Below are 24,413 nucleotides of genomic sequence, written 5' to 3'. Positions count from 1 at the left end.
TGAAAATATCGTTACCGTCGAGCAATACCGTCAAATACCGTACTTACCGAGAAGAATGTAGTGAATAAATATTTTAAAAAAAATTCATACATAACGTAGGATAAATTGAAAAAAGTATACAATAGTAGTTCAACAAAAATCCAACATAAACTTAATGACATAGTTCAATACAAATTACAAAATCAAAATAACGATAATATTCATGTTAAAAATTCAAATAATTATAGATATAATTTCATATTCTACAACTAATTTAACAAAAAAAAAAAAAAACCAAAAACACATTCAAATCTAAACTTTATTGTTCGAAAAAGAAAATTGAATACAAACTCAAATTAAACACAATAATGAAGTTAGAAACTAAGAATTTAAACAAAATCATAAAAAATGAACGACAAACTTCGGGAAGAACACCAAAAGGAAACAAGTTGAAAAGCACGACCATATCATCATATTTTAAGAATTTCTGGTATTTGACCACTTACCAGTAAGTTTCCGTCGAAATGCGTGAGAATTTGTCTAAAGACAACCAGAAAGTAGAAGAAAATTTATTGAAAAACACCAGAAATCGGAACGATTTCATCGATATTTAAGGAAAATTCCGATTTTATACATACCAATAGTAGGATTCTAAAAAATCGGATTTCGATCCGATTTTCGAGCGGAATCCACGGAATTTCAATCTTTGATTTTAAGAGGTCAAACTGCTTGCGTGTTTTTTTGGCAGTAGTAGTGAGAGAACGTGGCATTATATTTACGTAAAAATGGTATTAATTACTCATATTTTAAAAATTAAAAAAAAAGAGAAATTGCCTAATTTGTCACCAATTTCATAACATTTTCTCATTTTCCACAAAAATGCTAATTTTTTCTAAAATGCCACCATTTATGTCAACAATGTTGACATCTATGTTTGCCCTTCACTATAAGATGTCAACATTGTTGACATAGATGTGACATTTTGAGAAAAATTAGTCTTTTGGTGAAAAGTGGGAAAATGTTATGAAATTGATAACAAATTAAACAATTTTCTCAAGATTTATATGATCCTTTCAATCTTTATCTCATCTCAGTGATATCCCACATTTATATATAATTTTACACTAACATGAGCACTCATTTGATAACAAACTTGAAATGAAGGGACATATATATCTTGAGAAATTGCATAATTTGCAATCAATTTCATAACATTTTATTACTTTCCACCAAAACGCTAATTTTTTCCAAAATGCCACATCTATGTCAACAATGTTGACATCTAATAGTGAAGAGTAAACATAGATGTCAACATTGTTGACATAGATGGTGACATTTTGGGAAAAATTAGTATTTTGATGAAAAGTGGGAAAATGTTATAAAGTTTGTGACAAATTAGGCAATTTCTCGTATATCTATCACCTAAAAAAATAGGGCATCCGCGTAATTACACTTTATTTCTCCTTGCATGCTTACCACGTGTTATAAGAAAACATTAGAAAATGAAAATAATCCCGACAATAATATAAGTGGGTCACCGATCATCCAAGGAGCATGTAGACCATAAAACGCTTTCTCCTCTTAAATGCTCTTTCTCTCAGTCCTCACTCCTCCTGAACTGACACTGACAGCTTGCAATAATTTTCCATTTGCTCATCAATTTCTCTTAAAAAGAGAAAATCAGATCAAATCAATTTTTACCAATATAGAATCGTCCCACGTGTTCTCTTCTTCCATCTCAGCAACTAATAATAATAATAATAATATATATATATATATATATTTTTTATTTATCTCTCGATTGAAGGTTTTATATTCAACATCCTGAGCTGGTTTTGGTCTGAGAGAGAGTGGAGAAGAAAGAGAGATTTACATCGCTAATCTCTCACTTCTTCTTCTTCTTTCGCCAGATTTGTCCGAAATCCATGGCCGACGACGAGCCTTCAGTCACTCGCTGGTCCTTCATGGTAAGTAAATCTCCATCTCCCTCACTCTTCTGTATATCTCGCTCTTTCTCTGCTTAAGTTTGGTCTCCGAGAAAATGTAGAACGAACCTTGGATTTTTTCCGTCAAAATCTAAACGCTTTTGCTTTGAAGATCTAGTTGTAAGTGTTGATTAGAAACTGCTCTCTATTCAGTTAGTTTAGTTGCTAGTGGACTGGTGGTCAATTCCTTCGATTTGTTTTCTACATCAAGTAGTAGTATCTCGCGTCGCATTCGAGATTTCGGTTGGAATCTAGTGCAAGATCTAGTGGATTTAGATTTGTTTTTCAGTATTGTGGATTTATTCAAGGTATTATGTGCACCTCTTATAGGATTTTAAAATGTTTTATGATGCGAAGTTTGGTAGAAAGAGGCTGTCGGAGTCACAGAACGGAGATTCTGCTGATCAATCGGCCGTGAGCAACGGCAATGCTGGGGCGGTGGTGCCGAACGGAAGTGCTCGCTCAAACACATCAGACTTGGCGATCTATGAGCAGTTTCGAAACCAAGTACTTTCTTCGGTTCTAATTATTTGGTCAATTCGATTTGACGATCAAGCCTGAGCGGTTTTTCGCTTTGTGTTTTTCTGCAGGGAAGGGGATCAAATCAGTCTAACGGTGGTTTATCCAATGGACACAGCGAAATGCCGTATGATGATTATAGTTTATTGGACTAAATTATATCTCTCTTTTTTTTTTAGAGATTTCTGATTTGGTGATCATCTTCACAGGCGAAAATCTTTACTCCCTTCTTTTGATTCGGCGGAAACACGATCTTTAGCTGAGAGTTTGTGTAGGTAATAGAAACTGATATGGTTGTTGTATACCGATTATTTGGTTTGTTAAGGAACATGACTGACATTCTCTTGTTGTGTTTTATGTTGGCTTCTCTTACCGATTGACATCACATGTGCAGGGACATAATTCACGGGAGTCAAGATGTTAAGTGGGAGACCATCAAAGGCCTTGACAATGCCAAACGCTTGCTTAAAGAGGCAGTTGTAATGCCGATAAAGTATCCGAAGTAAGTATTGTTAGACAGACCTCAATATTTAGATACTTCTGTAATTGATTATTATGATGCCTTTGGTTTTCATTTATTTTCACATCCAGAACTGTCTTAATTTATTATTCAGGATGGATTATTATGATACTTCTGCTGTTCTGCAAGGTCACCTTATATATATATAATTTGTTTTTCTTTGCTAGGTACTTTACTGGTCTTTTAACACCATGGAAGGGTATCCTACTTTTTGGCCCTCCTGGAACTGGAAAGGTATGTAAGTTTTATAAGAAAATACATCACCGAAGTTCGAAATTATGTTGATAGGCTGTTATTCAGTTTGTTGAATTGTCTCTCAATAATAGTGTTGAGTGATGAGGAACTCGAGTTAGTGTTGACTAGTTTGTTCTATTAGCGCAAAAAGATTCTTAATTTCTTAGAGCTGAATAAAGTTTAAATGATGACATTTTGAAGCCAAACTAGATGCTATATAGGCTTTCGGTGCTACTTGTTTCGTATTCATTTAGTGAGAATTGGCTCAAATCGGATACTGGAATCTCTTTTATCACTAATATATTCAACATACCCAGGGCTGTCTCTGATCATTTGCAAAAATAGGTAATCTGATCATATTTCCCTTTAACTCTAGAAAAAAAAAATTGAATCGGATGCTGCAGTGTCTGAATGAATGTCTGACACGAGACTCAATATGTAACCTATATCTAGCTGCTACTTACCATCGTATATTTAGGCTGTTCTGTAGTTATAGTGATACCATGACCCGAAAGTGAAATAATATGTTTAACCAGGTTATTTGTTTTTTGAACTTTAGAGTGGAGCGCATTCTGATTTCTATAAGTTAGATTTTTACGCTTGATTTGGGATTTTTTTTTTTAAATATCCACGCTAAGACACTGATTCGTATGATGATTGCAGCTAAAATTTTCCTAATGATTTTATGACTGCAGACTATGCTGGCAAAGGCTGTTGCAACTGAGTGCAAGACTACTTTCTTCAATATTTCGGCATCATCTGTTGTCAGTAAATGGCGCGGTATGTCAGACTGAAGAAACTCTCTTTCTTTCTTTCTTTTCTGTCTATTTTACCGAAAATAGTCGTTGACATTGTATGCTGATGTTTGCAGGTGATTCTGAGAAGTTAGTGAAGGTGTTATTTGAGCTGGCAAGGCACCATGCACCATCAACTATATTTATTGATGAAATTGATGCAATCATTAGTCAACGTGGCGAAGCTCGCAGCGAACATGAAGCAAGTAGGCGCTTGAAAACAGAGCTTCTCATACAGGTGAGTTTGTTTCTCGCCAATTCTTTTGTCCCTACATTTATTTCTTTACTCTCTTTGAAAAGCATATCTGCGTCTTACTCTTGTTTCACTATAAAGTAGTCAGAAAATGTCATACTCCTATAGTGAAGTAGAACTGTAGAATCGAGGACTCTCATCTTGTTGGGGTACTGGAAGTCTCTCAGTTTGCGTTATACTTAAAGCTACTATGCATCGATGAAACAACAATGGTGTTAATACTATCAATTATACGCTTCAGGAAATGCAACTGAAGTCATTTAGTTTCCTATATGCGAATTTATGTTTTTCAAATTTGTCATCTTCTTGCATCCATGATATTATGTTTTTTTTTCTCTTTTTGAATTCATGCGTGCATATATGCTTTTTTAATCCTCGTGCCCACAAGCTAGGTGGTGGGTACATATGGATGTAATCTATGGCATTGTATTTTGTAAAATTTTGCCTTTCCTTATTTGCCACAGTAAACGGAGTTGACTTATTTTGGTTGCAGATGGACGGTTTGACAAAGACAGATGAACTTGTTTTCGTTTTGGCGGCAACAAACCTTCCTTGGGAATTGGACGCAGCCATGCTCCGTCGACTTGAAAAGCGGGTATCCTTTCAGTTAATCAAATATATATGTTATCGGGCTGTGGAAGTAAAAAAAAAAAAAATATTTTTTACCATATAGTTTATTGAAGCGAAGTATAGTACTTTCCCGCTTGGTAATTATAAGCAAAGATCAGAAAGCTTACACCAAAATTTGACTTGTATCATCACATCTTTTGATTTGTTCTCATTAACTACAATAAACAGATCTTAGTACCACTGCCAGAGCCAGAAGCAAGAAGGTCGATGGTCGAGGAACTCCTTCCGACACCGTCGGGCGAGAAGGCTCTTCCTTATGATTTTCTGGTCGAGAAAACAGAAGGCTTCTCGGGATCGGATATTCGGCTCTTGTGTAAAGAGGCTGCCATGCAGCCATTGAGGCGCCTTATGTCAGTCCTCGAAGAGCAACCTGATGTCATTCCTGAGGATGGTATGTCACATCTATTTCGATTGGCAATCTCAATGTGTTACCCATGCTCAGTGGTAAAATAATTCACCAGATAGTAAAACTGAAAGATGAACCCGCTCTATAGCTTGTAGTCATTCAAGATGATTTCCTTTCTCACTGATTTTTTGGGTTGCAGAGCTGCCTAAGGTTGGGCCGATCACGTCCGGAGATATAGAGACAGCCCTTACGAACACAAGGCCGTCCGCTCATCTCCAAGCTCACCGTTACGATAAGTTCAACTCCGATTACGGCAGCCAAATGCTCCAATGAAGGAAGGCTTTCTTTTTGTTTATTTGTCCACTGTTTGTTTATTAATAAAATAAACCTTTCGGACAGCGAATGCTTGTTGTGATACTAGTTACCGTTCTCGTGGAATTCCACTTCTTTATGTTAGCGACTAGATACCCGATTCTTTATTTGCCTGATACAATGGTAATGAGTCTGAAAACTTCCAAGTTAACATTTTATTCACCTATTCTTGATCTACCATTTTTCATATATCCAACTGGGTTTTGCCTTATTTTCGTCTCGTTGTTTCAGCGATGGTCCTATGGTCCTTTTATTAGGCCATGGTTTCTATAAACCTTGCCGCCCGGGATCAGAACTACTAAAGAATCCCCATATTGTGGTATTCATAACTAAAGACTCAAAAAGTACCATAGATACAAGTTAGCAACAAAGTCTCAAAACAATTGTTGCAGCACATAAAGACCTGAAGATATCGAAGGAAAAAAAAAAAAAAAAAAAACACACGCAATACAGAGATGTAAATCCCGCCAAGTACTGCAATTTCTTATAGTGAATGATCGATCTTGTCATGCTAGTTGTATCCCTTCATCGGGTCGCCCGTCTTACCAGATCTTGCATCAGACCACGCTTTAGCGATCGTTCGCTTCATGTCCTCATCCCCTTCCTCGTACATGTTCTGCAAAACAAGCAAAGTATTAATTCAACATCATTTTATATACACTCTCTGCTTGACCAAGCAATCTATGCGCTCACTAACCAACCTTCATCAAGTCCATTATTCCTGCCATTGGATCCTTCTCTTTATCCATGCTCGGCTTCAGCTGTAAACGATCAAAATCATCTTTAGGGCACTTCGATTTTGAGGAACACATACAACGATTCCCAAGTTGATTAATTCAAACCTTGTCTTCCTTGAAGTACAAGTCCAACCAATTCCCCTTCGAAGCTTTGACCAGCGTGATCACGACCCTCGAAGGCTTGACAAGCACTTTGCACTTCTCCGGCGCAATCTCTTTGTTCAGCCTCGGAATAGCGCACCGGTAGTTCTTTCCTCGGACGTCGTGGAACTTAACGTCAAACGAGCTCGACTTGAACTCGACTTCAAGTTTCTCCTGGTCAACTCCCTCGAGCGAGATATACAACTAGCCAGAGAAAAAAAAGGGGAAAATATCACATAATCCCATGAGTTGTAGTTGTAAATTCAAATCACAATTCTCACAATCATAATCCACTATCCATTTATTCTTAAACCAGCACGATTTCGTGTTAATCTACCAAAACAATATAATTATAATTTATAAAAGTCGTATTAGAGCCCAATCGTCACACAATAGTATCACATGATCTCTCATCTGTCAAAAAAAAAAATTAGTATCACATGATCTCTCACCTTGACTTTATCGTTGTCCTGTTCCCAGCTGAAGGAAGACAGAGTGACGTAATGCACAGCTGGGTTGGAGTGAACCTTGACCGGTGCTTGGGTTTGTTTGGGAAGCTCATCGACTCTCTGTTTTGACAGCTATAACAAATAAAGGTGGTAACTTTTCACTTGTAATGCATTTGCACGGTATAGTGATAGAACTAATAAACGATCAGAGCCATTGGTAGAGCATATACTTGGGCCACGATCAAATTAAAAAAAAAAAAAAAAATCTGCCTTCTGACATCAGCGTAACCTATCTCAAAGATCTTCTTTTTTTCAGTGCAACGAACTACTAAGAACAACCTCATAATTTCTGACCCAAAAGAATGAAAAAGCGTTGAACCTTTTGTTCCAAGTCACGAATCTCAGAAGAAATGAGAGCGAGTATGCGGGGCCTTTTGGCGAGGCTTTGAAGCTGTCGAAGCTCCTCCAAATCCAGCGAAACCTCCTCTTCTGCCATTTTCTTCTTCTTCTTCCAAAAGCTTTAAGATTCGAAAGTGACGATAAATGATTTTAAAACACGAAAAGAAAATAACTAAATCAGAGAAGTGAGGGACTGATATTTGGCTTCAGGGAATGGGCCAGAATATTCTAGACTAGAAAAAAACGGCACGATAACACGTTGCGCTTTTCCAATACTAATTGCCGTCGTTTTCTTTTCGTATAATTACGAAAAATTACGTCACTAATTCAAGATGGACACAAAATTCCTTAAATATCTTAAGTTTCAAATTATTCGTGAAATACTGTAATAAAATACCCTTAGAGATTTAACTTAATACGTAGAAAAATATGCTTAATTTTCATAAATATTATCTTCTTCTTATCGTTGCGAATGAGTCTGAAAAGTAACTAATTTTTTTAGGCGAAAACGTAGATACGAAGTAAGGGCATTATAGAAATGCGAGAATGATGTATTCTCATTATAAGAATGATAAGCGAAGTATTATAAAAAAAAGTCATATCGACCCATTTTTTTTTCTTATATAGTTTTACGCAACTTATTTTTCTTGATCCTTATATACTTTATTTTACTTTCATTTACTTAATCCTCTATTTATTTATTTAGAGTGTTATTTAGAATAAATATTTTCTACACTTTCAATTGAAAAAGTCAATACTTGGAGATATTTATAGTAGTCAGAATTTCTGGTTTAGTAGTTCATGGAATGAGCATAAATAGCCGGTATACCAAAAACTTCCCCCATTATTTTTAGTTGTGATATAAAATAGTAAATCCAGGGATGGAGCCAGAAATGTAAGTTAAGGGCTAATGTGTAAGAAAATTTTAGGAGAGTTAATTTGTAAATTTTTAAGATAAAATAGTATAATTATTTTTTCAAAAATGGGCAAAAAAATATCTAAAAAACACAAAAAAAAATAATTTAAGGGAGGGTTTAGGCCAACCATATACCTAATTGATGTGGGTCCTAGATCACTAAATAATGACACAGTCCAGTCCACATTAGTATTTCACGCCATTTTAAAATTTATTCGTTTAAGAAATAGAAAAAGTTTCAACAGTTTTACAAAACAAGCCAAACAAGGTCACGGTCCAGCCCATTTTAAGAAGGCTAAGAGAGGCCTATCCAAGGTCAGCTCGCTGGATATTAACCTCGTCTTTCAAAACTCAGCTCAAGCGGGCATTTTTGGCAAGTGACCTGAAGACCATTTCAATGAGTTGTGAAATCTTGGAGACGAAGACTGGTTAACCATGTCTTTCGCAACCGTCTCGCTCATTCCAGATCGAGGAGTTATATGTGTCGCGGGCTGAATAGAGACCGATTCGACGATGATGTGATATAAAGGTTATATGACTGATTTTAATTAATCAAACAAACTATGATGTTAATATATTAAAATCTTCATGCACATGTTCAAATAAAGAATAAGGTTTGTCAATGACAATCAAGTTTCCCCCTCCAAAATAATAAGAATAATAATTACAATCTAGTGATAAATTCTAATGTTCCATATCCCTGCAGTCAATTCACGCGTAATTACACACAAGATACTAGCTGTATATTAAAAAGAAAAAGAGCTTTATAAACCTCACAATAATACCGTCTTCATATTGAAATGCTTTGAAGTTCCATCTGCAAATGAGCTTTCATTCTGTGATTCGAAGCCAATTTCTTATCCAAATCCTGTTTGGCTGCTAACAGTTGAGACTTGGTCATCTCGGCTTGAGCTATTTCTAAACTTGTACATTCATTGTTGGCTTGAAATTTCACAAAGCTCGATTGCAGCTGTGATTAGAGATTAAAGCTATACAATAAAAAAAGCGCTAAAAAACAATAATGAATTTTAGTTTTACTTTTGTTACCTCGCCGAGGCCATTTCTCAACTCTTTCACCCTCGTTCGACATTCCAAATCGAATCTCTCTGCGTTTTGCTTGAATCCTTTCATTTTAGACCACTCGGACTCGTAGAACTTGTCTTTTTCCTTCTCTAACTCCTCTAAATCCTCTATTTCTCGCGTCAAAGACCTAGAATATCGCAAACCAAAAAAAAATCAAGACTGGAAACCAGAACTTTCAGATGAAATTCCTACTCAGTGTACCTCAATTGTTGCGTTACAATCTCGTGCTTCGAAACGTGGCGTTCGATCTCCGACTTTAAAGATAGGATCCTGAAATTCTGCTCCGCGATCTTCCGATCCAGTACGAAGCACCTCTGTTCGGCTATCCCGATGTCCTCGAGCTTCGATTTCAGTTCCCGAGACTTGCTCGCCTGAGCTTCTTTCTCGGCCTGCTCGTTTCGATTGATTCACAAGAGCAAAAACTAAAACTGCTTGGCCAAAAAAGAAAAACGAAAGAAAACATCATGAACAGGGGTTAGAGAACCTGGAGAAGAGAGAGGCGTTTGTTTCGGTCGCTTTCCATGCGCTCGAGGCGTTCACTGAACGCCGCCGAGAGCTCCATCGCCGTTGAGTAACTCAAAATCTGGTCTCGGAGCTTGGACCAATTTTATTGTCTTGCTCCTGAGAAAGTAACAGGAAAGCTCTAATTTATATGGAACCTAGAGCGTTGCGGCGAGTATGTGTGTATTCATTAATTATGCTAAATAAATTTATTTTAGAAAATTAAATATTTTAAAAATAATAGATTTATTATGTAAAAATTTGTCCCTCTAATTTTTTTTACTTCAAGATAGAACCAGTGAAAATTTCAAATTATATATAAGCCAAAAAAAAACATTTATTATTAATATTTTTCACAAGATGCATTTTTATTATAAAAAATATTTGACGGATAATGAAATTTCTTTTGTATTGTTTATTTTGTAATTTTATATCTTCAAAAAGAAATTATTGTTAAGTGTATTGAATATTTTGCAAATGACACATTAATTAAGTTGAATTTGTCAAATTCCATGCATTAAATATAATAATCATAGTTAAAGTGCAATCTTACTCGTCAATAAAAATAAGTACAAAGAACTATATCAGTCTCTCTAAATATGTTGACATATTTATCTAGTTTAATTTGAAATATTATCCATTGAACATTAAATGAAGATAAATAAGCACAACTAAGAACATAAATTGCTCAATTAAAAAATATGTATTGCGGAACATACCACCACTACTATGACGGCGGAGATTCCTTAAATCGCGACGGGAGGGAGAGAGGATGAAGTGTTAGGGTTTCTTGGGAGAGAACCTGGACTTGATCTTTCTGAACCTCTCTATTCTCGATCTGAAAGTTAGTCTGATTCTGCGATTAGAGACGGAGAGGCTTGTCGATCTCACCGGAGAGGCTGGCGTGGAAGACGGCGAGGTTGACGTTGATGACAGAGTCAGAGCAGATTTGGGGACCGGAAGCGGAGGCAAAGCGTGTTTATTGTCATGATGGGTTAAGGGTAGTTTGAGTATTCAAATTTTTTGTTGTGTGATTTGGGCTATTTTTTTAATTTTTATTATAGTTGGGCTAAAATTTTAACGAAAGCGGGTTAAAGTGGTTAGTTGCTTAGTCGGACCTAAAAATAATTGATAGTTTCCATCTCTCTCTCTCTCTGTGGACATTACCCAAGCCCAGCAGCCCTTTACGTGGCCCAGGCCCACACCAGGAATCCAAGAAAACAATTCCACGTTTTATGTCGTTTAAGTTACGAAGAAAAACATTTCATTTCACCTAAAGCTTCCTTTTTCTGCGAAAACAAATAACTACAATCATCTTTTCTCTCTCTCTTTTTTCTTTTTTTTTTTCTTTTTTTTTTAATTCAGTGAACAAAGTACTATTTGTATCTTTCTCCTTCTAACGTCACTCGTGCATCTCCCTCTCCTTCAAGACTAGCTTTTTCTATGCTTTGATACGATTTCATCGAAGAATGATTTGTTTTAATTTTTCTTATTCTTCTCTCTCTTTGTTAATTATTCACTATTTCTCTTATTTTCTGGGTATTAATGTTATAATCTCTCTCTTCCCGACCTCGGCTGTGATTCCATCACCTCTTCCACCTGAGATTTTTTTTTTCTAGGGTTTGGAATTTATTTCGATTTTAAAAGTTTTTTTTTCATTTTTATATGTACCGTTTGCCTTTCTGTTTCTCATTGGAGAAATTAGGATTTTGTTTTCTTTCATTTATAAAGCAATGGTGACATGAGCACCAGACTCCACCTTCTCATATTTTTACTTAGTGGCAGTTTTGTAATTTTTAAAAGTGTAAAGGTTAAAACATTTAATGGTATTTACGTAATTTAAAAAATTAAAAGAGCGTATAAGTCAGGCGCTGTAGAATGAGTAGTAAAAAAAATCTGTACATATGAAGAGATCTCCGATCATTTCAAGGCCTTAATTACCAATTCTTACCGCCACAAATTTTTGACTTGTCTCTCGCCTTAAAATGGCATACGGCAGTGTCTAACAATATATCGTTTAATGCACAGAGCTGTCGTTTGAATAAACATTTTGCTGACTTGTCGTTTGTTTCAAATATCTGTCATCTCAATTACACACTCTCTAGAAGAAGAAAAAAAATGTAAATAGCCTTTTTTTTGTTATTTAAATGATGATAGTATACCTTTCGTACTTTTCATGTTTTTAAATAGATCAGTCTAATTGTCTCAAGATTCTAATTGCACGAGAACTCTAAAACCTTATAATCGGAGAATAAAATTTTAATTTTTTTTATATATAGTGTAATTTTTTACATTATTTAATTGTAACATTTCAATATTCAAACTATCAATCAATCCGACCAAGGTAGTAAGTTAGCTTGAGTGATGAGTACATCCATATATACCAATTGAAAAATTGTGGCTTCGAGTCTTAACTAGCCCTTCAATATTTGTTTAATAAATTAAGGGACTTAGGGACATGACATGAGTTATGTTTTTTTTTTTAAATTTATTTAAAAAAGAGTTATAACCAACTAACCACATTCTGATTGTATAAACAATTAGTAAATAGCTTAATTGATGACATGGCGCTATAAAAAATGTTGATGGATACAATGTACACTTAATTTAAGGATGGATACAATATACAGCTAATACTCTCTCTCTCTCTCTCTCTCTCTCTCTCTCTCTCAACTGAAGAAGTGTATATGCAAAACGGTTTGAAGTATCATTGCTAAGGCACATTCCCAATCGAAAAACACGATAGAAGAACCTGATATTGGATATAATAAATTTCTAGTTGTTTTTTTTTCCTTTCTCTAAATCGCACATAATTAATAATCAGTGATAATTATTAATAAATCTCTAGATTTTTGAGTTTTTGGAATAAAATTAAGATATTTTTTTTTCTTTCTATAAATAATAACCGATAATAATTGTTAACAAATATATGGGTGTCTAGATTTGTGTATTCCTGCAATAACATTAAGGTTTCCGATTTTTTTTAATCACGCATAGGTTATAACCGGTAATAATTGTTAATAAATTTATAAGTGCAGTAACATTTGGGTTTTTTTTTTTTTTTTTTTATAAATTGTGTATAGTTAATCATTATTAGTAAATTGTTGTCAATATTTTTTATTTAATTTTTAAATTAAAATCGGTCAAATTATATTTTTGTTCCATTAATCATTTGAGTGGCTAATTTTTAATTATTAACTGGATGTTGGATAAATTTTTTTTTTTAACATTCCAAGAAGAATATTTAACTAGTGACCTAATTAAAAATGGAAACCACAAATGACTAATAGTGAGATCAACTTTAATTTGACCGTTCATTTTCTTCTTCGTCATTTCGAATTAATGTCGGCATTTAACTGCTTATTTTTTTTATCACTCAATCTTGTACAATGGTTGCATCTTTTGCCATATGGTATCTGTAATTTTCTATTCATCACGGTTGAATGTGTGCTTCCCCTTATCTGAATAGAACTGTCATTTTCATTGACTGAAAGACGAAATGGAGTTGAAATTGCACATACAGTCTGAAGACGGTTAAAAAAAAGGACTATGATCCTAAATTAATTTAATTAAGAAACATATGTAGGTATTGAATGTTCTTTTTGACTTTGTTAATGGTTAGCCACCTCGAAAAGCAATTTTAACCCTATGATTATGGTCCAAATTAAAGGAATCTTATCGCTTCTACGGGAAAAAGAACTTCCGAATAAAAGAAGGCGCTACTTTACAAAAGCATTCTCTCCAAATTATATGCTAATTAAAGGTATCAATATTTTCCCAATAATATGAAGGAACAAAGGCCTAAGCATGATTATCTTCGGACAAAGTCACTGAAGCTAATTATTAGCATTGTGTGTTTGCCTGTGTGTGAGTGTGAAATTATTAGCATTGTTGTCATTAACTATACTCTGAAACACAATTCTCGATAAGTTTAATTTAGGATAAATTACATAAATGTTCCCTGAACTTTTGACCATTTAACAATGTAGTCCTTACTTTTATTTTTCTTACAGCGTCACCCTTAAACTTTCATATTCTTACAAACTTAGTCCTTCCGTCAAATTTTTTCTATATTCCGTCTATTTTAACTTGTTTAATAACTTGAATATTTAAAATTACCTATATATCCTTTATTTAATTATTTTATATTTAAAATTAATAAATTAAAATTAAAAAATTTCATTTTTCATTTTGTTTGTTGTCTTTTTTTAATACTTTTTTTTATACATTTCCATTATACTTTTTTTTCACAATAATAGAAAATTAATAATAAATAATAATTCATTTTTACAATTCATTTTTATTAAAAATTCATATTTTACATAATTATTTTATTTTTATTTATTTTTTTATATAGTAAATAATAATTTTTAATAATATTAAATAATTATAAAATCAATATTTTTTTGTTATTTTACAATTTTGTCCCTGTTTAAATAGTCACATGCCAATCACATTGGAAAAAATGGATGGATTGTTGAGAAAAATAGACGGAAGGACTAAGTTTGTAAGATTGTCAAAGTTCAAGGGTGACGCTGTAAGAAAAATAAAAATAAGGATCACGTTGTTAAATGGTCAAAAGTTCAGGGGGCATTTAAGTAATTTATCCTTTAATTTACTTCAAAAAGTTAGGGGTGGATCAATTTACCTATTATTTTACACCTATATCGCGTAATATTTTATTTGATTTCGGTTAAAAAAATAATCAAATAGTTAGTGGTGAATCCTCTCGGTATAATAAGAATAACTAATAATAATAATATATAAAGAAAAACCAAAAAACCAAAGAACCCAGATCTAGATCTGTTTTGCCTCCGCTCCTCCTAGGCTCCGGTCGCCCGGCGTGGCTCCGACCCGGGGGGAGTGACGCCTGTTCTGTTTCCCGTCCGTTGCCCCGCTTTTTAGCCCTTTCCTTCCGGTTCGTTTTTTTGCTTCTCTTCTCCGTTCTCTCGAGCTTGGCGTCGTCTTCTCAGGCGTATCATTCCTCGTCCTGATCGGAGCTCTCCATCGTCGACGCCGCTCTTGGTGGTGGTGTTAGCCTCTATCGGCAGCGGAGTTTTGAGCTTGGATGGAATGGCTTTTTATGGTGGCTGTGTCTTTTGTCTTTTTTAATTTACTCTGCTTGGGTGTTTTTAGAAGTAGGGATTAAACTAGAATTTTCTCTTTTAGATCTAGTTTATTGCCTTAGCGTTTTAGCTAGTCAGTCGAATCTTTCTTTCTTTAATGTGCGTTTTTCCATAGAAGTTTATCTGCAACTTCAGACGCGCATTAGTCGAAGGAAGGATGTTGGGTTGGTCGCCGACCTCATGCTCTCGATTTCCCGCCGCGAAGGTTCGCTTAATCTGCGGGAGTTGGGTTTGAGGAGGTGGTCCTCCGGTGGGAGGATGGAAGGTCTTTGGTTGGTTGGTGCTCGGGTGAGCGACATCCATGGTTATGTAGGAGTTTATCTCCGTTTGAGGGACAAGGAAATGCTTCGGCAAATCCCAAGAGACATGGAAATGCTTCGGCAAATCCAAGACAGGACCGTTCCTGTATGGTTGTCTCGGGTATGGTTGTCCCGATGGTTCTTAGGTGGCACCTTCGACTTGACTGGTCGGTTTATGTTTTGTGATTTTCCTTTACGTTGTATTTTGCTCGTTAGTAGCATTTTATTATGAATGGATTTTCTTTGATACAAAAAAAAAAATTAATAATAATATATAAATTTATTCAGCAAAAATTATCTGTGATAGTTAAATTAACCTTAATTTTTATTTACCTACCATTTTTGGAGACGCTCAAAAGCCATAATTATTTCAAAAGAATAAAGGCGTAACTGACGTCTCTAGTTACAACTTTTTAACATCGATCAATTAGTAAGTAATTCTTTATTATTATTAAATTAAATCTCTAACACTGGTTATGATGCTTTTATGAACTTATGATCTAGAAATCTACTAAATTAAAAATTTAAGAAATATAAATTTAGAGCTTAATTAGTGGGGGTATTCCTTATCCACAATGTGTTCAATTATAATCGAAAATTTATTATATAGAGAAAAATTTACTTATGAGCTATGACATGTCAAAATAAATAATCAGCATAACTAAAGCTTAACAACCAAGTTAAAATGTCATTGCAAATATGAATCAAAGGTAATGAATGCGCGCTTTTGGACAAACACTTTAGGCTCGTGTCCGAGTAGATTAGCAAAGACAGAACCGGCCAAGATCAAAATTATTTAATTAATTAGCCTCAACGAGAATATCCAATCAAATTCCTTTAAAAAAATACAGGCTAAACGATAACTGGGGTGGATATTCAATACTTAACGACCTTAATCTCTTTGTTGAATATACACCCATCCACAAAACAGATCAAATCATGCAAACATATACGTGGTGGCTTTTACACTAGAGAAAGTATATAATTTATATACATATATGTATGTAATGTACACATGTGTATGTGTGTGTGTGACAAGCACATGCACGTATTTTACGCTTATAAATAGTTGAACCCTAAGCTAATAAGTTGATATCCCACTAGGATGGACGTGGCACAATAGTCAAAAGAGCCAGCAAAACGCCGAGCTACAACATAATTTTTTTTTTTTTTTGCAGATTATAGAAAGAGGGTCCATATAAAGAAATAAAGCTATTCAACATTCAAACATTTACACAAGGATCTACTATATATATTTAATAAATCTTTTGTGGGGTTATCCTCTCCCAAATAAATACTGTAGTGTGTGTGTATATATATATATATCTTTTTGCTTTGAATCACAAATAGCTCAGAAAAGAGAAAGAAGAATATAGTTTTTGAGAAGATTAATTAATAAAGAAATACTACGTGGATTTTTTTTTTCTTAAGTGGGGTCTGATAAAGTTGAGGGCTACATGTGAACCACGTTAGATGATGTAAAATTGTTAGACCGTCCTCGTCAGTTTTAACTAAGGCTGAGCTTATATTGTCTCCTCTACTCTCTTGTACAAAAAGAGGAAATTGGCGAAAATGAAAAGGAAGCGAAAGGGAAATGATAATATTAAAAAAAAAAAAAAAGATAAACTAAAGTTCCTTTGCATGTAAAGGGAATGCTGATATGACCAGTATGCTGACGGTTAATTTGGCCAGTAGAATAAAGCTGGACCGCCCATTGTCCGTTTCAAGATAAGAAAAAGAACCCTAAAATATTTAAAGCTGTTTTTTTTTTTTTTTTTTTTTTTTTTTTTACTTTATTAGGGAAGTTAGAACGCGTTAATTATCTCAAAAAATAATTGCATAAGAACTGTATTTGCATGGTGTGTGTGTGTGTGTGTGTATATATATATATAAAGAAAAAAAACTTGAGAAGCGAAGTGACAATCTTTTTGCATTGAGAAAACAGTAGTCATGGATTCCACGTCCAAAAAGAGGAAGCCTTTTCTTGCACCCAATGAAAGGCATTGGCTCTTCTGATCAATTGGCCATTTTTTGTTTCATGACATGATCTCCGACACAGCATAATATAATATACTTACGTATATAGTAGCAATTAATACAATTCTCCTATTCGTAATAAACAAGCATTACTGATCGAGCGTCTCCCTAAATCTTAGGGGTGTAATCGATTTGGGTTAGTCAGTTTTTTTATATGCTATCAATCCGAATCACTACTATTAATTTTTTAGTTTTAAAATCCAAATCAACCCGATTGAAATGTAAAATCAAACCAAATCAACCCGAAAATAATCGGGTTAGTTTGGGTTGGTTTTTTCGGATTATAATTATCGACAAATGACTTTATAACTTGAATGAAAATCATATACGTATATTATATTTAAAAAGTTTTGTTAAATAAAATCAAAATTTTACTTATCTTTAGAAAATTTACATATTAAAATAAAATTTATGCATATTTTTAACGACCCAATTTTCATGTAGTCGCAAATAATAAAGTATAATATTGATTATTTTTTTTATTTAATTATAATATTATTAGAAAAATGATATTTTTTTAACAATAGTACATATAAAATATTTACAATCTTAAAAAATTAAAGAATTAATACTATCGGGTTGGTTTGGTTCAACCCAATCTCACGATTATAAAAAACCAAACCAACCCGAAACAATTGCGGTTTGGGTTGTTTACAACTCAAACTTCATCGGGTTTTAATGGAGCGGTTTAAAAAAGAGTGCGGTTTTGTTTGAATGATCGGATTGTTCGGTTTGGTGATTTTGATGAACAACCTTATCTCAAGTTTTATCATTTCTTCTCAAGAATGAAGTCGGTGTGTATTATATTACGAGGCTAACATATATATATATATATATATATGTATATTATATGTATATACCCTTTTGCTGAAGTTGATGGACCACATATATAAGATATGTCGTCGTACATACAATACGACGATTAATTTGTTTAGAGAAAAGAATATTTGGTGGTTGCCATGTGCATAATGTAGCTAGCTATAGCTTGGTTTGGAATGGAATAATGGATATAGAGTGAAGATCTAGAGGGGAAAAGACCCCTAATAATTTATTCAATTTTTTTTTTCTTACCAAAATGTAATTGTCTATATTTACACGAACACCCCATCCCATATGCTTAAAATGGTCTTCTCATTAAAACTTGGAAGGTGATCAGCAAATACACAAACATCCAATACACCAGGGTCTCATTATCCAATCTTGCTGCCTGTGATCATGGTAAATATTCCATTTATAGTGGAAAACAAAACCAAGACAATGAAAAGAAAACAATCAGATCACAGTGTCCATTATAATTAAAAATACCCAGCACTAGCTTATTTAGCTACTAAATAAAGAATAAAAACAACATTATCATGTCATCCAAACACACACATATATAATATGTATATATATAAGCTATAGCTCATAGCTTTCCTTAAAAACATATCATTGCATGAGAACAATTATTACATTTTTTTATTAACGCATATTAAAATGTACAAATGTTACCATTAATACTCCACTAATATGTACACTTTTTGACTTTTGTGCTTATCTCATACACTTTCTTCCGCACATACGTATAATAACCATAATTAACGATATCGATCTTTATAATCATAAGATCATACAATATATATATATATATATATATATATATATATATATGATAACTATGCCCTAATTGGTAACTGTAAAAAATAAAGATAAAAATAGAAATCAAAATCAATGGTGTACCTTGGTAGAAGCAGACGTGAGCGAAATGGAAGCCGATGACGTGGAAGAAGTCGACGACGATGACGTGGAAGAAGTCGACGACGATGACGTGGCAGACACGGCGGCGATCCCGACATTGTAAGCCATGGTTCCGTCGGGGTGGAACAGCCCGTAGTTCCGCTCGGACGTGGGGCCCGGCTTCATGTCCTCGTTGAAGAGCGCGAAGAGGTAAACCTCGAGACGGAGGCTCGGCCGCAGCGGCGTGCCCTCGTTCGCCAGCTGTCGCCGGAGAAGGTTGCGGTTGTAAACGGCGGCGTTCTCGAGCGTCGCTCCGGTCTCGTTCGGGTCTCCTTTCGACGGCCAACCCGTCTCTGCCACGCGGACCTCGATTCCCCCGAACCCCATCCTGGCCATCGCGAACACCACCGCGTCCACTTGCGCGTAAAGCATGTTGTCGTACCTCAGCTTCGTGTAGGGATCGACCATCCCGGAGCTAGGGTTGAAGAGGACGTAGTCGAGCGAGATTCGGGTCGGGTCGTCCTTGTAAGCGAAGTACGGGTACGCGTTGATCCAGAACGGCGATTTCGTGGCCGACAGAAACTGGAGGAGCTGAGACATCACCGCCGCGACTCCCGGCTTGAATGTCCCCGCCGACGGCGGATACGAGTTCTCCAGCACCGCCAGCGAGCTCGGAGTCGAGACCTAACATAAATATTAAAATTTTAGTTAACACATCTCACAGTCAGAAATTGCACTCAGGGGCTAAATTTTGAAATATTAAATTCAAGGAGGCCAAGTTTGAAAGTATCATATAGTACGAAAAATTATAATTGTCGAAAGTTTAGGAAGATCTTTGCATATAGCTTATATTTAAATAGTTTATAACCGTTTAAAATTAGCCGAAAGATAAACATAAGCGGCTATAAAACGGTATAAAGTTCAAAATGATTTTCATGTTTTGAGACGTGGGTGGGTCCCACGGGGTATTGCGTTTTCTGTTTTTTTTTTTACCTTGATGGAGTCGAGGCCGAGCTGGACTAGGGCTCCGTGGATGCTGACCATGGCGGGGACGAGGCTGTCCACGTAGGACACGGACGAGGCGTCCTCGGTGAAAACCTCGTTCCCGACGGCGATCCCAGTGATGGCCGTGGCCGGGAAGTAGGGCTTGATTCGGGCCGTGACCCACTGGAGGGCCCGACCCGGGTCCGCCAGCGTGGCGAGCATCTCGTTCTCCACCGTCACCGTCAACTCAACGCTGGAGTTGGCGAACGCCGTTAGGATCTTGGGGTTGGTGTCGTAGATCCTGGCTTTGCTCACTCTCAGCGCGCTCAGAAGGCCCAGAACCTTCTCCGGCTCCGGGAGATCGTTCCCCACCTGACCGTAGTTTATCCCCAGCGACGAGACTGGCCGTATTATTCCTGTTTGCGTCATATATTATATACCCACGTTAATTAAATGCGGAAATATGGGTGCAATTGATAATGTGACAGTTGGTTAGTTTGTTACTAATTATTAGTACCTGAGAAAGTGAGGAGAGATAATGTGAGCACAATGGCGATTCTAGGGAAGACATTTTTTGCCATTTCGAGAAATATTGGATCAATAATTTGTGGGAATATTGTTAATATTCCTATAGCCCAGAGACCCACAAAAGGAGTCTAGCTATAGGACGAGAGAGAGAGACAGAGAGAGAGAGAGAGAGAGAGAGAGAGAATTCCTTTTAATTAGCTTGCCTTGGAGATTTTGCCTTCGTCTCTTACCCTTCTGATGGTTTTTATGTTTACTTGTGATTTATGAAGGTGTGTAAGACGTGTATATATATAGCTTTTTAATGTCTTTTTTGGTGGATTCTTTTGGACTGGATTTTCTCTTTCCAACGCCACGCCAACGATATCCCCAATAAGTTATAAGCCCCGCGAGCGAAAAAGACCATTCTGCCCAGCCGCTTTCTTCGAGCAAAAGAAAAGGGAAATTAGGCAATCCCACTATACGTTAATACGTTATGGTGAGAAGCAATTTAGGGATTCTAAAATGTGCGGGTGAGGGAAAAGATATAATTTTTTTCTTCTATTCATTTCATTATTCCTAAGTTATAATCGTATTGTGTGACAAGGATTCTTCTTTAATCTAATTAATTATATTAATATATTTGACCGCCCTAAGAGCGTTTTAATTAGTTGATGACTAAATCTAAGAATTATTCTTTATTGAATCGTTAGCTTTAGCAGCGGCACTATCGACCTTTCGTCAATATTGTATACTTTCTTCATAGCATGTGGATAGCAAATGGAGACATGAATTATAGCTTGATGACCCATTCCGTGACCGTATAGATTCCCTTTAGCATTTTTTTTATATGACTGTTAAGAGAAATTGCCTCATTTATCATCAATTTTATAACATTTTCTCATTTTCCATCGAAAGACTAATTTGACCCAAAATGTCACCATATATGTTGATATCTATTTTTGCCTTTCACTAATAGATGTCAACATTGTTGACATAGATGTCACTATTATTGACATGGATTGTGACATTTTGGGTCAAATTAGTCTTTTGATGGAAAATGAGAAAATGTTATGAAATTTGTGACAAATGAGATAATTTCTCTATAAACTAGGCATCGCAAGGAAAATTGTTTCTTAAATTATATTTGGAGTGTGGATAAGTACTTGGTGGTAATATATGAGGTAACCTATCTCATAAAAATTAAACTGGGTGCAAGAATAATTATTATTATAATTGGTGTCAACAATTAAACATAAGGCAAACCCTATGACAAAAAGTCTAAACTTATTGTCAGTTAACTATGTTTAATTTTATACTTTTGCCCTGTTATTGAACAAAATACAATTGAATTTAGCTCTGGATATACAATTGAATTGCATCTAATGGATTCTGTTTGGAATATCAAGAGTTTCAATCTTTACTCTCTCTTAGCTAGGTGTGAAATCGGTTCGGTTCGGTTCGATTTTGGACCAATTTGAAAACCAAAACCGAATTTTTGGTTTTGAAAATTTCGGACCAATGACCGAACCGAATTGGTCCAAAACCGAAAATCGGTTAACCGAAAATTCGGTTAACCGGTTTTGTAAAACCGATAACCAGTTTTATAACCGTTTTAAAACTGGTTAACCAGTTTTGAAACCGGTTAACCGAAACAATCGGTTAACCGATTTCAAAACTGGTTAACCAGTTTTAAAGATGTTACAATTATCCAAATCGGTTATCCGGTTCAAATCGGTTATCCGGTTTTAAAACTGGTTATCCGGTTTCAAAACCGGATAAAATAAAATCGGTTAAATAACCGATAACCGAATTTTTGGATTTTCAAAACCGATAACCGAACCGATTCTTAAATTCGGTTTCGGTTAACCGAACCGAATTTTCGGTTTGATGACGTGGCACCGAATTTCGGTTCCGGATCGGTTCGGTTATCGGTTTAACCAATTTTTGGTCAATTTTTGTACACCCCTACTCTTAGCTAAAGATTACATAGAACTAACGGATTGCATGACACGTGTGAAAGTCGAATGTGCAGTATTTCCCGGGTATAGGGGTTTGCATGAATATATATTAAAACAGAGAACATGGGTTATTTACTTTATCTGCTTTTTTTCTTTTAAGATATTATTCCCCTCTAATAATTTGTTTTTTTTTTTTTGCTTGACTAACTATATGTTATTGAATTGTAATGTTGTTACACTATTTTTGTAATATAATTTAGTACATTTGGTTGCTTTTATAACAATAAACAATCACAGGAAGACCTACAATTAGCCCCGGAGGACTTAATCTTAAAATGATAATACATTCACTCCCCTTATTATATATTTCATGTCTCTCCCTGTTATACTTATATCATATATTTATAACGCAAACCATTATTAAAGTTTACGTGTCCTCTTTGCCAAGATCATCTTAGTTATCAAAATACATCGAATCCGAAATGCAACATGTGCATGATGGACGATCTTGTTATTTATATTTGGTCTAGAAAACGAAGTAAGAGTCTCTTCTTGTGTTTTAAAGCCATGAGATCAGCTATATATTGTTGGATTTACATAGTAGCACAATCATTCAGTCTCTTTGAAAAAAAAGGAATGTCTATTTAAAAATGTCCCTCTAGCGACATATAATATATATGCATATCGTGTCTAGGACGGCTGCGGCTGCTAAGAGGTTATGCACTATTTATTTAGCGCTATAATATAATCATTTGATCAAGTGAAACGTCTGACTTTTATTCTGGCTTAACCCGCCTAATTTACTTAACTAATTTGACGTCTATGAAATTTCCAGATTTTTTGCGTTTAAAAATTTATTAATAAACATGTCAGTAAATATTCAAAAAAAATTCTTAGCTATTTTCTAGATTTATTGATATCTAAGAAATTATTGAGAAACATGTTAATAAATCTTCAAAAACAGAAAATTTTCAGATTTGAAAAAACTTGAAAAAGCCCATCCAAATCATAGTCATAACCTCACATGCAACTTGATGTCGCATAAAATATAAATTTAATATAAAATCCCAAACCCTAAATTTTAATTACATATGAGATGAAGAACGAAATCAACATGGAGAACAAATAAATATGAAGAACTAAAATTAATTCAACCTTTGAAGAATGAGAGAGAGAGAGAGAGAGAGAGAGAGAGCTTTAGTACTCAATTTGTTTTTTCTATCTTTTGTCATGGTCATAGTTTTTAAATAAAAAAAGTAGTTAATTGGCTTGGAGCAATAAGTTCTAAATGGTCATAGGTTTGAAATTATTCCTTAATTTTGCTGCATTTAGCTCCCTGGACGTTCAATTTTTTTATTTTCTATTTTTGTTTTTACATTTTTAGCCTTAAAAAATCATTCATATTCAAATATTACAAACAAAGTGCAAATTTCGAAGAGATAACTAATTTTGAATTCATATTTTAGCAATATCTACATTTACGTAATAATATTTTTATTAAAAACTACAAAAAGTACAAGTATCTAAACTTTCTTTAAAACTACATATTAGTGATATTTTAACTTTAAGTAGTATGTATATCGTATTTTCTCCGCTATAAAGCCCATGTTTACTTAAAAAAAAAAAAGTAGAACGTATATCTAATGAATAGTTAGTGACATTGCTAACCTACAATTTAAAACAATTGTGAGCTTGAAATATGAAGAAAAAAAATTCGTCGGAATGATCAATGATTTATTTTATTTTAAAAAGGACTTTAATATACCCAAAGTAAAAAATTCAGGGAAGTAAACCAAAAAAATAATGATTCAAAACTCGGGTTTTATTAAGAGAAATTGTCCAATTTGCCACCAATTTTATAACATTTTCCCACTTTTCACCAAAAGACTAATTTAGCCCAAAATGCCACCGAGATGTCAACATTGTTG

General features: G+C 34.7%; 4 protein-coding genes across 8 annotated transcripts; 1 reads left to right on the top strand and 3 right to left on the bottom strand.

Annotated features, from left to right (window-relative positions):
• The first annotated feature begins 1,756 nt into the window (after positions 1-1,756).
• Positions 1,757-5,812, top strand: CCP1 (P-loop containing nucleoside triphosphate hydrolases superfamily protein). 2 transcript variants are annotated; one of them, XM_089625694.1, is made up of 11 exons: positions 1,757-1,946; positions 2,322-2,471; positions 2,555-2,610; positions 2,693-2,758; positions 2,878-2,985; positions 3,171-3,237; positions 3,933-4,017; positions 4,109-4,269; positions 4,778-4,879; positions 5,083-5,305; positions 5,460-5,812. In XM_089625694.1, exons 1-11 carry the CDS (start codon positions 1,905-1,907, stop codon positions 5,591-5,593), a joined length of 1,194 nt encoding a protein of 397 aa, XP_089481820.1. In that variant the 5' UTR covers positions 1,757-1,904; the 3' UTR covers positions 5,594-5,812. The 2 variants fall into 2 exon arrangements, with proteins under 2 accessions (XP_089481820.1, XP_089481819.1); XM_089625693.1 differs by having other exon boundaries at positions 1,763-1,946; positions 2,295-2,471.
• A 119-nt stretch (positions 5,813-5,931) lies between these two features.
• Positions 5,932-7,596, bottom strand: LOC149386398 (SGS domain-containing protein). 2 transcript variants are annotated; one of them, XM_089625695.1, is made up of 5 exons: positions 7,339-7,596; positions 6,963-7,091; positions 6,475-6,714; positions 6,334-6,393; positions 5,932-6,248 (listed from the first exon to the last, which is right to left on the bottom strand). In XM_089625695.1, exons 1-5 carry the CDS (start codon positions 7,453-7,455, stop codon positions 6,144-6,146), a joined length of 651 nt encoding a protein of 216 aa, XP_089481821.1. In that variant the 5' UTR covers positions 7,456-7,596; the 3' UTR covers positions 5,932-6,143. The 2 variants fall into 2 exon arrangements, with proteins under 2 accessions (XP_089481821.1, XP_089481822.1); XM_089625696.1 differs by having other exon boundaries at positions 6,963-7,079; positions 7,339-7,570.
• A 1,320-nt stretch (positions 7,597-8,916) lies between these two features.
• LOC149386397 (cytomegalovirus UL139 protein) lies at positions 8,917-10,036 on the bottom strand. Of its 3 annotated transcripts, none has more exons than XM_089624998.1 (4): positions 9,842-10,036; positions 9,559-9,746; positions 9,313-9,484; positions 8,917-9,244 (listed from the first exon to the last, which is right to left on the bottom strand). In XM_089624998.1, the coding sequence occupies exons 1-4, from the start codon at positions 9,917-9,919 to the stop codon at positions 9,065-9,067; spliced, it is 618 nt and encodes a 205-aa protein (XP_089481124.1). In that variant the 5' UTR covers positions 9,920-10,036; the 3' UTR covers positions 8,917-9,064. The 3 variants fall into 3 exon arrangements, with proteins under 3 accessions (XP_089481124.1, XP_089481126.1, XP_089481125.1); XM_089625000.1 differs by having other exon boundaries at positions 8,917-9,263; positions 9,322-9,484; XM_089624999.1 differs by having other exon boundaries at positions 9,322-9,484.
• An 8,161-nt stretch (positions 10,037-18,197) lies between these two features.
• LOC149386396 (Glycosyl hydrolase superfamily protein) lies at positions 18,198-20,896 on the bottom strand. Its single transcript, XM_089624994.1, has 4 exons — positions 20,538-20,896; positions 20,030-20,436; positions 19,040-19,720; positions 18,198-18,527 (listed from the first exon to the last, which is right to left on the bottom strand). Exons 1-4 carry the CDS (start codon positions 20,599-20,601, stop codon positions 18,438-18,440), a joined length of 1,242 nt encoding a protein of 413 aa, XP_089481120.1. The 5' UTR covers positions 20,602-20,896; the 3' UTR covers positions 18,198-18,437.
• Positions 20,897-24,413: the final 3,517 nt, after the last annotated feature.

This window comes from Urtica dioica, chromosome 9 (genome assembly GCF_054948205.1).
Source record: "Urtica dioica subsp. dioica isolate 48M chromosome 9, U.dioica_male_clone48M_v1_H2, whole genome shotgun sequence".
In the NCBI taxonomy this organism is placed as follows: Eukaryota; Viridiplantae; Streptophyta; class Magnoliopsida; order Rosales; family Urticaceae; genus Urtica; species Urtica dioica.
The sequence above is the reverse complement of the archived record's forward strand: the minus strand, read 5'-3'. Positions and strand labels throughout refer to the sequence as shown.